This window comes from Mytilus galloprovincialis, chromosome 2, assembly GCF_965363235.1.
Source record: "Mytilus galloprovincialis chromosome 2, xbMytGall1.hap1.1, whole genome shotgun sequence".
In the NCBI taxonomy this organism is placed as follows: domain Eukaryota; kingdom Metazoa; phylum Mollusca; class Bivalvia; order Mytilida; family Mytilidae; genus Mytilus; species Mytilus galloprovincialis.
Genome location: NC_134839.1, coordinates 81,587,234 through 81,600,726, shown reverse-complemented (window position 1 = coordinate 81,600,726; position 13,493 = coordinate 81,587,234). Strand labels below are relative to the sequence as shown.

At 33.3% G+C, this 13,493-nt stretch overlaps 2 protein-coding genes across 2 annotated transcripts in view; one reads left to right on the top strand and one right to left on the bottom strand.

Moving 5' to 3' along the window:
• The window catches only part of LOC143064580 (transforming growth factor beta receptor type 3-like), a 55,220-nt gene that overhangs the window by 36,082 nt on the left and 5,645 nt on the right, over nucleotides 1–13,493 (bottom strand). The window contains exons 3-4 of the mRNA XM_076237495.1: nucleotides 2,516–2,737; nucleotides 80–183 (exon numbers count right to left, since the gene is read on the bottom strand). Coding sequence (XP_076093610.1) covers nucleotides 80–183; nucleotides 2,516–2,737 — 326 coding nt within the window. The remainder of the gene's footprint in view (nucleotides 1–79; nucleotides 184–2,515; nucleotides 2,738–13,493) is intronic.
• On the top strand, nucleotides 8,243–11,583 carry LOC143064578 (uncharacterized). Its single transcript, XM_076237494.1, has one exon. It carries the CDS (start codon nucleotides 10,188–10,190, stop codon nucleotides 11,373–11,375), a length of 1,188 nt encoding a protein of 395 aa, XP_076093609.1. The 5' UTR covers nucleotides 8,243–10,187; the 3' UTR covers nucleotides 11,376–11,583.

The following is a 13,493-nucleotide window of genomic DNA, read 5'->3' as shown; positions in this document are numbered from 1 at the left end:
GCTTTTGAAATAATTCAAATTTCTACTTAGTCTTTCTGGAAACAGGTACTTGATAATTTAGCCTTATATAAAATCTTACCACAAATATGTGTTTCTTTCTGGCTGGAGCTAAAATCTCTGTTCTTACTCTCCATTTTACTGGGTTAATGGAGTTCAACACAATTATCAATGGTTCCCAAAGAACTGGAAAAAAAGTATCATCAATTATAAGTCTCCAAATATCAACACTGATATCTATCTTATGAGGCTGATTAGTACAAATAATATATTGTCAACAAAAAGTATACATTGATATCAACTGACTTTAGGTGAAAATTGTGACTCAGTCTGAAATTGAATCTTTTAGAAATTAGACTTAACCACAACACAACCATATATGCTAGTATTTGGACTACATCTATAAGTGCTGTGTACCTCAAATGTGTAAACCTTTCCAATTTCTAAGTGCCTATTATCAAATATATGTTGTTGGTAGCTGTCTGACATATTTTTTGTTGTTTTTTGTTGTAATATATATATCGGGTCATTGGTATTCTCGTTTGAATTGTTTTACATATGGTCATACAGGGGCCTTTTATAGCTTATAGCTTTATGGTATGACGAAGAAGTATGTGTTTTGCATGGTTGATTGCAGTGCAGTGGGTAGCAATGATTTCACATCTTTGTCCATTGTTCTGTGTGTGTATACTTTTATCTGACAATCATATCACATCTCCTTATTAAGGGAAATTTTGAGCTTGTGTTGGCACCCTATATGTTGATGATTTCCAGAAATGCGTCCATTGATTCTCATGCTGTGTTCACACGTAATTCGAATTCGATTCGCATTAATTAATTCGCATTCGAAATGTTTTACGTCCGAACGTAAATTCTAATTCGATTTGCAATGCGCGTCAAATTTGCTTTACTGTCCGAACGACGCTTACTTTAAATTTGTATTAACAAAAACGCATGTCTAATGCGAATTGGATAATGCGAATTAGCCAATTCGAATCAATTCAAATTAAAAAAGGAAGAGTGTGTGAACGCTATTAGCAAATTCGATTCGCATTAGATTGGAATTCAATTCGAATTAAATGTACGTGTGAACGAGGCATTATTCTTGTTGGTTTTCTGACAAAGTAATATTTGCCAGATATACTTTTACCCATGTCATCTGAAATGATCTATGTTTGTCCATAGTTCCACATAAATGTCAAATTTAACCCAAATATATCTATTCTCCCCCAAAACAGACCGATTTCCATTAGTTTTTAAGGACCTAAACATGTAATACATGTGTTTACATATAAGATCGTTTAGAAATATGTTTGTTTTAACATCAAATAACCTATAGACTTGCATAAATGTCAAGGTCACCCTTAAAATACTTTGGTTTGCCCAAACCCTACCCAAAGGTAGAAACAGTGGGTAGGCATTTTCTTTTTTTTTTATTTCAACAAAGAGAAAATGAAGTGTCAAATGTTTTTTAGTCATGTCAATCTGATCAAAAAAAAACTTTTTCAAATCAAGGCAATAAAAGATTTTGAGTAGGCAGCTATTTTCTGGGCAGGTAGGGTTAGGGCAAACATACATATTCTTTTTAATAGCCCAACCCATTATAAGAAAAGCTTGGAAAAAAATGTTCTATTGCACTGACTATGTCATTCTAGGTCAAATATGTCAATTAGACATGTTTATGACAAGTTGTTGACATCATAACTAACATTTTAGCACTAATGTGTTATCCTATTTCTTTATTTATAAGGTAAAGGTAATTATGAAAGGAATGACAAATCCTATTTCTTTTGTAATTTCAAGGACACTGGTTGTTGCTTTACTTATTTCAGTATTTCTGGTAACATTCTAAACGGAGGAATGTTTTGAGCTATTGGTAGTGTTTGACCCATAAACAAATGATAAAGTTGCAAAGTGTAAAAATTTCAATCTTTGCAAAATTCTATTTTTTTCGATACCTTAACAGTTTGATAAATGTAAGCGTAGTCCCTTTACTGCAGAAATGGTAGTACATGTACTATAATCATAAATATGTAAACAGACTAATTTTACCTTATTTGGAAATATTTACATAGTTCTGTTTGAAATTGAATATCAGAAACAGTTTAACCCAATGATATACTTTGTTCACATCAACATATTAGTGTGAGACATCTTTTATCAAAATGTGTTTTAGGGCAGGTTGTGCCAGGCTGCTGATCTTATTTCTAGTTCTTAATCTCAATCCAAATTTCTTGGAAGTTTGTAAATTCTTGCTTTCAAATAACCCAAATATGGGAGAAGAGAATCCCTATTAAAAGCAAATATGAAGTCAAAATTTAAAAAAAACATATATATTAGCTGACATGTCTGAAGTCTTGTGAACATCTGAACAGGATGTTTAAGATCAAAACTTTATGATTTTCAAATTCAACGGTATAAAAAAATAAGCCTTAGCATACCTTATCGTCCTTACTTATAAAATCTACAACATTCAATGAAGAAGGTAAAGACATTCTTAAATTTCTTTTCAAATTACCTTCATCATTTCTCGACTTGACAAAAAGGTGGACCTCTGCCACTTCATTTCTATACACTGCCACGCTTTTCTTCAGATTAATGACATGAACTTCCTGGTTGGTCTTGGTGGTCAAGTTGGTCACACATCCTATTCCAACGATCGGCTGTTTGTAAAATACGGAGATGTGTGGGTTAGTAAACGGAAGTTCTATCTGACAGGGTAAGGCAGGTGAAGTTTGACCTAGAAAATAAAATTCAAATTTCTTGTAATTCCAATATAACATTCTTGAAGTAGTACATAGTTGATTACAGAAGAAAGAAATAGTGGTCACCGAGCTCCTTTTTTACCTAAAGAATAGAAAACCTAGTTTGTTAAATCTAGGGGCTACAGCGGTAACTTTTTTCATGCTAAACTATGTTGCAGTGTATTCTTAATGCAACATTTAAGTGCAGCTGTTCAAGATGTACAATGTCATCAAAACACTATTCAAATTACTGTCATACACATATTTATAGATTATAGAAAAGTAAACAGCCATGCTTTCACGGCTGAAATTGGGTAATCACCGTCTTTGACATAGACACAAATGATAAGAGCTGTGACAAAAAATACTCTATGCTGCAGTTTATTTTTTTAAACCTACATGTATACTTTTCGAATTAAATGGATACCCAGACTAACGGCCCTGTACACTTAAAATTGTACTATCACGGTACAAAATATTCACCATGAATAAATTTAAGTAAAATAGGTAATAAGGCCAGTACAGTATTTATGTACTCTGGTTCTGATGTTGACAAAGCTTACATGAAATAGGGTAAACATATTTTAATAAATTTTAGTTTAAGATTTATATGTAAACATATTTAGTAAGGAAGGAATTTAATATGAAATTTGAAAATTCAAAAAATTTCTCTGCTATTTCTAGCAAGCTAAGTTGGTTAAGTAAATAATGGTGAGAATTCATATGTTTATATATAATTGAATTATTTCCCTCTTTCTTCTTTCTTTCTATGTCATGTAATGGAAGACACTAAAAGAAAAACATTACAAAATACTTGTTTAGACTGTTAACAACAAAGTAATTAATGTGTTTAAAACATTACATTGTTACCATATAGCAAAGACTTTGTGTTCATTGACAAACAGATAGTCATATTTGTTTATCAACAGGTCATAACACAAAGTAAACAGAGACATAAGATGATATAGCTTTGATCCAATGGCCTGCGATGTGCACACTGAGAACAGTCTATCTAGGGTAACTGGTCATTTATAAATAGTATCAAAGTTATTTAGAATATGTATGCCAGCTGAGGACCACCTATAGGTGAGGATTTTCTCTCTGTGTTGAAGACCCATTGGTGCCATTCAGCTGTTGTCTACTTTTTGGATATTGCCTATTTGACATATTCTCCATTTTATAATTTTCATTCTCAATTTTATGAATGGTAATTGTGAAATTACTGAAAGTATTCTAATCCTACCAAAAATGTACATGATAATGATCTAAGTACTTAAACAGAAGTAAGATGATTTAAGTTCTAAATGTAGTCCATAATCATGATAATACTTCACTTAGTACTGGCAGCACCAAATAAACAAACATTTCCTATTAATGACAAATTTGTTTGGGTCATTTCTCTTTATTTAAGTCATTCATCTACTTTTTACATTATAATAAATTGAATTGAAATATTGGCACTAATATATACCACATCTTCTTATATCTATGCCATGATTTATGATTCCTTATGTTTTTATAATCAGACCATAAAATTTCTATTAATTTAACATGCAAGAGCAGTGCTAAAACTATTTCCATCAAAATCCTCAGTCAAAATCTCCCTTAGAAACAATAAGATAGTGAAATATTGTATGTGACTCTGATCCTTTCCTTACTGCATTACTTAAACCAGTGTATGTTCTTACACAAGGACAACAAATAGCTGGTGGTTAGACATAATATTACATTAACGCCTGATAGGATATATTCTATCCTTAATGTTCAAATTACATGTGTAATAAGTTCCTCTCTTGATTTTAGAGGATAGATTTCAGATAAGGACATATGCATTCAATATACCCCCCCCCCCTTCCCCCCCCTCCCCCCCCCCCCCCCCCCCCCCCGGAAGGCCTAGTTTCATTTTTTAAAAAATCTGTACACTTATATGATTTATCTGCAATACACTGTGGTAGTCACATGGTAGTGTAACATTGAAATATTCTACAGACATGGGAGGTAGCGTTTAACTGATATAAACTATAAAAAGATTAAAATTAAAGCCTAAAAAAAAGAATCATTGTAAAATTACATAAATACATTATACTCACAGGGAAGTATGTGCTAAGGTCTTACAAATACAATGAAAAGTCATCAAAATGTGGTCAAAAGATGGCATAGATTGTATTTTCTTATTTAAAACAAATTAGTAAAAATTTTTTTAGTTTTGCTTTGCAATATCTTAGAAGTTCTATAACAAGATTCTGTTCAAGTTACATGTAGATTCTACATGGATCTAGTGTCTATTAAATGTAAAGGCAGATGGTAAAATAGACCATATTTCTATCAAGTTATTCTCTATTTAATATACTATATATGATCATTGATATATGTTAAAAGCTACTTTTAATATTTGAAAGATAATATCAAGATCAAGTTCTAATATTTTTTTATTATTTGAATATAAATACTAATAGAAAATCCAATAGATTATTTTCTATTTATAGTTTAAGCCTAGTTATACTTACATAGGGTCATGTAAGCTATTTAATTTTCTACAGGTATTCTATACATCAAAATGATTATAGTATATTCACCTTTATACATGTATTATTTAGATCAAATATATCGTACCTTGAATACAATAAACATGTTTAAATTTAAATAAACAATGAATAAAATGATAATATATTGGTTAATTTTGTCATCAGCCATTTAGGAATGCCATGGAACTCATTATTAAGAGTTGGTTGGTTAATTAAATGACTATAATACACAGAAAAAAGTGCATTACATGAATCAATAGGTTGCAAAAAATGATAAAAATTAAATGTGATAATGAAAGATGACTTTTTAATATCCAGCAGTTAAAGTTTCAACCCTTTTCAGTAAGAAAACAAGTGATGTGAATGACTCCTACATTAGACTCGAACTATATCATGTATGTGCTGTCGAGACTTTTTATATGTTAAAAGTTGAATGAAATTTTGTGTGAATATTATCATCAGGAAACCACTGAGACTCTGCCATACCATTAGCATGAGCTGCAGTGTATAATCATTTTAATTTCATTAAAAATTTTGATGATCAAGCTCTAGAAGAGGCTTTTGTTACTTTTTGATGCCCAAGTTAAACTATGGTTTTTGTATGAAGTACACATTTTTTTCACCTGAATAGGCTTTGACGCTTTTCTCCATTCTACTGATTTCAGGAAATTTGATATGTCTGCAGTTGGCATTTTTTCTCACACTCATAAGACCTATCTGTCTCTTTTAATGTCTACACCTCAATTCACCGTTTCAGAATCTAATGCATTCTGGGTAATTTTTCCAAAAGCATACACCAAAACATTGTGATTGGTGGGGGGGGGGGCGAGACCATTTTCGGGACGCCGGGATTGACCGATTTTAGCAACGGGAAATTGGGATTGCCTTTTTTAAAGATCGGGAATTCGGGATAGAAAAACATCGGGATACGGGAAACCCACGTTTTTAGCCATGGGAAATTGGGATTTTTATGTTGAAATATAACGGGATTGACAAAAAACTGTACCTTGGACAGATAAAAGTGCCATTTTCATAATACTTCATCAGAATCGCATCTAGAAACAGAGTAGATCCAGATCTTATTGTTATTTTCTGCTCGTTTTTTTAAAGTAACCGTAGCCAGTGCCATATTTAATATCCACTGTACGTGAATGAAATGTTAACCAAAATTCATGATAAATGTCTAATCTCCTTGGTATTAGTGTCGCTCTGATTTAGAGGATCAGTATACCAAAAGAGGGTGGTAAAGGTTTTTTTTCGTGCAACGTGTTTTGCCATTTTTAATTTCAACCTTCCGTGAAAACAGTTCGTGCTTCACTGTGAAATTGGTAAAAACGGCAACGTGCAAGTAATTTTTTTTATTTTTCATTTATCGTGAAATTTGAATTTTATTTCGCGTTTGTCCGTGAACATAACGCCTCTTTACAACCCTTCCCAAAAGTTAGACTTGATTTGGATATTTTCAATAAGAGTAAGATTATGTAAGACCTAAAAGAAAACACATGTGTTTCCGGTACCCTTAAATATATCTACCCCAATTTTAAGTACCTATAATCTAACTCTACAACTAAAGTTTTTTGGATGTTATGTGGACAAGCACTTATAAAGTCAGAATTTTTCTTCCGTATGAACGTTCAACCAGTCAAAAACGTTTGAAAAAAAAATAATTTTGCTTTCCTACCTATCCTAATTTTTTAGGGGATGTTACCTGAAACACCTGTATTTTTTCTTGGCCTTACTACACAGATAATTTCACAGACACAGTCTTCTCTATAATCGAATATCATATAAAAATATTTATGACATTCTACAATTTTGAAGAAAACAAATACCCCAACTTGACGTGTTTAAAATGTACGTACTGAATATATTGTTCAAAATGCACAAATTCAGGAAAGCAACGAATTAAGAACAACATTACTCAGAGGGTTTAATTTTCAAAGTTTACCAGGACGGCCTCCTTTAAAAGATGTGTCAGATGTGTCTATTCGTTACCTAAAATAGTGGAGGACCTCTTTAATAAATAAATGGTGATTTCTTGTTTATCGGGATCAGGATTTTTAACAAAATATGTCCGGGATTTCGGGATTTTCTGATATTAAAACCGGGAAATCGGGATGAGACCCCCTCTAGCCCCCCCCTCATTGGTTTAAAACGTGATAAACAATCGAAATTCAACCTATGGCATAAAGTTATTTTCATTTTGGTGTACAAAAACAATGACATTACCCATAGTTCTTTAGATTCTGAAAAGGCGAATTTAATAATTAATCTGTAATTACAATAACCTGATTCATTGTATATGAAATAACTAGTAAAAATTTACGAACTACAATTTACACATATAAAAATGACATTTTGAACTTCTGACCAATCTTAGTCAGGTAGAGGGCAAATTAAGCCAATAAAAGGATAGAAGCCTAATTAAATCTCCATTTTACACATCAAACAGATGTCTTTTATGGTTTTTGTGTCCTCATTTACATTGAAGACACATAAAAATAGCAGTGTATGAATAAAGAGGTGATTTTTATTAGCAACGACATAAGTGTATATATACAACTTACTGGATATTAAAGAATTTATGGAACTATTTTGTATAAATATATTATTAATACACAATACGTTTTTGTGCAATGCTGGTACATATAATTTTAATTGGGAATCCCTGTCTGCTATTTGGTCCAATCAGCTTGGGGGTTTCCCAGTTGCTGCTGCATGTGAAATCTCGTTTACTAATTGCTTTTCGAGATTATCCTAATTAACCAATCAAAATTAACACTGCATTTGAATTAACCAATCAGCGCTTAATTAACAGGGCTTTTGTTTTAGGCACAAGCACATAATTATTCTGAAAGCAACGCTTGCTTGGAGCAGACATTCTAATTTTCTGGGAAATTATTTATTTATAAAAATCATGAACGGATTTAAGTTTTCAATGTGGAAATTAATCATATTATATATGTGAACGTTTAGGAAGTGATTTTGCATTAATAACATTCCGAATTAGTTTTTTAATGTCAAAATTGATGTTACGACATGGACAAAATTAAATACAATCAGGAAGCAGAATCGGCTTTGTCTGTTTAAGTTTCATTGTGGAATCTCATCTGCAGCAGCGTGAGATGGCTGGTTTATTCCAAAGCTACGAGTTTTGTGCTTCTGACGACCCGGCGTAACAGGATTAATTCGTATTCCAAGAAAATTTAACGGCACGATTTATAATTGCTATAAACTGTTGTTTTTCAATAAACTGTCTTTCCATCATGTCTGATGACGAAGATATTACATTTAGGACGGGAACCAATCACCAGTCCGATAAAGTAATGGCATGGGCCGAAGTGATGAAGCTAAACACAGCCACCGCAAATGAAATGCTAGAACTTGGATTTGACAGCATGGAGGCCGTTGCGTTGATTGAGAAGGAAGATTTGGATAACTCGAGTATTCCGATAGGCCAACGAAAGTTATTACTGCGAGCAGTAGGAAAAACATTTAAGAAAGACTTTTCGCCCAGCGAGAGAATGGCGGCAAATTCTAGACTTCCGGCAGTATCAAATTCTGGTGCATGCGCATTACAAGATGGCGACGACGGAAGTACTGTGAACAAAGATGGCGGCGCCCATGAGCATCTTAAAGATGGCGGAATACAAACAAACACAGATGATGCTTACGTTAATGCTGTATTGCAACAGCTTACCGGACAGCAAACACAATATGTACATTCCTCTGGCTTATTGGATGGACGTCAAAACCAGAACATTGCGGGAAATTCGAATGAAAGTGACAATTCCGTAACCAATTTAGGTAACACTGGCATTAACTCTATTCTATCTTGGCAGGATCCGCAAATTTATTTGAAACATTCAAACATAGACAGTAAAGTTAATTATTTAGATATTATAGATTTTGTTGGTAATGATATAGGGGGGACCAGTATGTCTGAAGAACGTCTTATTTCCAATGCATCAGGGGGGCAACTAGTGTTTAAGTCTGGGCCATTAAGGCCAAAACTTGAATCTCTGTCTCTGTGTCAATGGTCTAGGGCAAACTTGTCAATAATGTACAAGCTGCTCAGCACTGGAGAACTGGCACAGACACAGATCCTTGATTATTTATCATATACCATGAGATTTTACCAGTTAGTTTCTTCATGTGAGTTTGTGTCAGTACTTTTTTTTGATAGAGAATATCGTAGGCTTCAAAAGCAGCATACTTTTAGATGGGGTACTGACATTCCTCATTTGCAGTCAGTTTACTTACGACCTAAAGCTGTATACAATAAATCTCAGGCATCTGGTCCAATATTTAAGAATGCAAATAAACAGCAACAGGACTATTCCAAGTATACTTCACACTCTGTAGAAGGAAATGAAATTTGCAAAAGTTTTAACAGTAGGAAAGGTTGCTCATTTCCTAACTGTCGCTATGTTCATATTTGTTCAATTCAAGGTTGTGGTGCCCAACACCAAGCCTTTGCCCATCCAAAAAACGGATAAAGGTAAAGTCTGTGCGTGACTTGGTGTATAATGTTTGGCATGATGAACTAAAAAATGATGTTGATAAAGATTTTCTTTTGCAAGGCATAAAAAATGGGTTCGACATTGTTCAAGATAATTTGGCTTCATCACACATTTCGGCAAAAAATCACCCTTCAGCTAATCCTTCAAGTCCTTTATATAACAAAGCTCATCAACAGATTTTGACTGAAATTGAAAATGGAAATTATGAGTTTGCTAAGTCCACACCTAAAATTATTAGCCCTTTAGGTATTATTCCAAAATCTGATGGGGGTGTAAGGATAATTCACGACTGCAGCAGACCACTTGGATCTGCTGTAAATGATTTTGCAGGGGATGTAGAAAAACAAAAGTTTCAATCTGTTGATGATGCAGCAAAATTAGTCACAAAAAATTGTTTCATGGCCAAAGTCGATTTAAAATCGGCTTATAGATCTGTCAGCATTAGTTCCCATAGTCAACAGGTCACTGGTTTACGGTGGACTTTTCCTGATGGTCAGACCCATACCTTTATTGATAAAAAATTACCCTTTGGTTCAAAACTTGCACCAGGTATTTTTCATAGGCTATCACAGGCTATTCGGCGCATGATGTCACGCAGAGGTTTTACCATTATAGCTTATTTGGATGATTTTTTCATTTGCGAAAAAACAAAGCAGCGCTGTGCACATGCACTTAGAATTTTAATTTACTTGCTGCGCAAGTTAGGTTTTTCTATTAGTTGGTCCAAGGTTGTTGACCCTTGCCAGAAATTAGTATTTTTAGGCGTGGAGATAGACTCCACAACATTGGAATTAAGATTACCTATTAAAAAACTTGATGAATTAAGGCGGGAACTAGCAAGTTTTCAGCAGCGCAAGCATGTTTCTAAGAAACAATTGCAGTCCCTGGCGGGCAAGCTAAACTGGGCTTCGTCAGTGGTTCACGGCGGGAGAGTTTTTCTCCGGAGAATCATTGACAGCATAATGCAGCTCAAGCATGACAGGCACAAAATGCGCTTAAGCGGCGATATTTTGCATGATATCCATTGGTGGTATAATTTTATGGCAACTTTCAATGGGAAATCCATCTTACTCAATACTAACCCTGTCACCTCAGTTTACACAGATGCTTGCAATACAGGTGCAGGTGGGTTTTTTGGTACTGATTGGTTTTATGTCAATTGGAAAGAGGATTTCCCATTTGCGCAATCTTTGCATATAAATGAGCAAGAAGCACTTGCAGTGGCTTTGGCAGTCAAACGTTGGGCTAAGTGCTGGCAAAATAGGCGTGTATTTATTTATTGTGATAATACATCAACTGTTGCCTGTATCAATAAGTGTACCTCAAGGAACAAACTTTTGATGTCCTTTTTGCGTGAATTGTTTTGGCTATCTGCTGCTAATAATTTTCATCTGGTCGCAATTCATTTACCGGGGAAGCAAAATGTTTTAGCGGATGCTATTTCCAGATTGCATGAATTAAAGTTATGTCAATTTTTTATGAAGGAATGCCTATCCACCCCTTTGTATGTTCATCACCTTGTTCCTCACATGTCCTGTCTTTCTCTCCGCTTTCTCATCTTTAGGCTTACAGGCACACAGTCATGACAGGTCAAGTTTTTTCTTTAGTTTTCTATGGGATCAGTCTTAGCATTTTCTAACGCATGTCCTACTTTCTACCTTTACACAGGTTTGGGGTTTTACTTTGGAGTACCACAGATTTTCAACTGGAATTTGCTTTGTTTGTAATTATGTTTACATGTATTGCTTTATTGATATGCAAAGAAAATATTAAACTGTGGTTCTTTGTCCCAAACCTGTGTTTGTTCAGTTTATACTTCTAACTAAGAACCGGTTAACATATCTTGGGCCCCTTACTGATCTCTGATTAGTGTAAAACAGATGCTTCATTTGCACTGTATCTTTTCAGCGTTTGGTTCGGGCCCCAAAAGGGAAAGTATCTTAGTATTCACAACATAGTCCCTAAATAGATTAAGGAGCAATATATAGGGAGGATTGGGGGGGGACTAGTAATGTGGATTAATGGAACTATTTTGTATAAATATATTATTAATACACAATACGTTTTTGTGCAATGCTGGTACATATAATTTTAATTGGGAATCCCTGTCTGCTATTTGGTCCAATCAGCTTGGGGGTTTCCCAGTTGCTGCTGCATGTGAAATCTCGTTTACTAATTGCTTTTCGAGATTATCCTAATTAACCAATCAAAATTAACACTGCATTTGAATTAACCAATCAGCGCTTAATTAACAGGGCTTTTGTTTTAGGCACAAGCACATAATTATTCTGAAAGCAACGCTTGCTTGGAGCAGACATTCTAATTTTCTGGGAAATTATTTATTCCCACCCTCCGCTCCCTAGAGGATAGTTTTTACTTTATTGCTTTGTCATTTCAGCCTTTTATCATGTTTATTAAAATATATTGTTAATAAGTAGAGTAGTAATGTTTTCAAAAGAACTCACAGTTATTATGTACTTTGTGTTAGGAGTACCACAGATTTTCAACTGGAATTTGCTTTGTTTGTAATTATGTTTACATGTATTGCTTTATTGATATGCAAAGAAAATATTAAACTGTGGTTCTTTGTCCCAGAACCTTTGAACTTAAAAATTAAACATGATTAGAAAATAAATTAAGAGTTGCTGCCCATTTCACCTTCAATAACTTTAATGTTACTGCAGCAGATGCACATATCAACAATTTAATCTTCCATGATGCAAACCAAATACAAATATTGAACATGTTGAGGAGATGATACAACCAACATTGCAATATAGCATTTTATCATGTTTATTAGTAAATTTTATGGAAATCATAAAACCAATCTGAAATCCATTCATTCAACAGGTTAACTAAAATCAGGTGCACAAGATCAGTAAATATATTTTCAACCTTTGATGTATTAATATTTGATATATTAATTCTGAACTACAAACTTATCTTCAAACTGAAATAATGAGATCAAAGCCAAGGCCACTTCTCACAATGTCACACAGCCAATTCATTGCAAAATTCTGTCCACCAATGTGGCATAGTTTCTAAGGAACAGACCGTAGAACTAAGGCCGAATGACATACATTATATTACTCACGACCAATTCAAATACATGTACTAAATAGACATATTATAATGATTAGATTCATATTAATCTGTACTTTTATACTTTGGTTATTTCTACATGTTTAAGATGTTTTGCTTTAACATATTTAACATTACTGCTTTTTTTTATCAATATGACAATTAAAAAAAAAAAATCAAACATCTTCAGAAATTTGTTTGAACTTTTTACAAAGTTTGTCCTGTATTATCTCTACCAGCTGTGACTTATCAAAGATATCTTACATACTTATATTGAAGTTATAGAAGGAATGTCATGATCAATATATATTGAACTTACTATAAACTGAGCATTCATAATCATATATGGAATTTTCAATTATTTCTCCATAAAATTACACAGTTAAGGAAAAAATATGTTAATGAAGTGAAAAGCAATTCACACAAGCTGTGTAATTCTATACAAAGTCTAAAAATAGATCAAAATCAATGAATTCTTTTTTAATGCTCCATATTGTAAAAGATGCTTAATAAGATTTGTTTATTTTTAGATCTAAAATCCCTTTCTTTTTTTCCCTAACAGTAGACTTATCTAGAGAAATATAAATCACAAAAATAGTAAACTACGAGTAAATTTCAAAATA

Coding starts and splice junctions, on each gene's coding strand:
- LOC143064578 (XM_076237494.1), top strand. CDS start 10,188: ATGGCCAAAGTCGATTTAAAATCGGCTTATAGATCTGTCAGCATTAGT.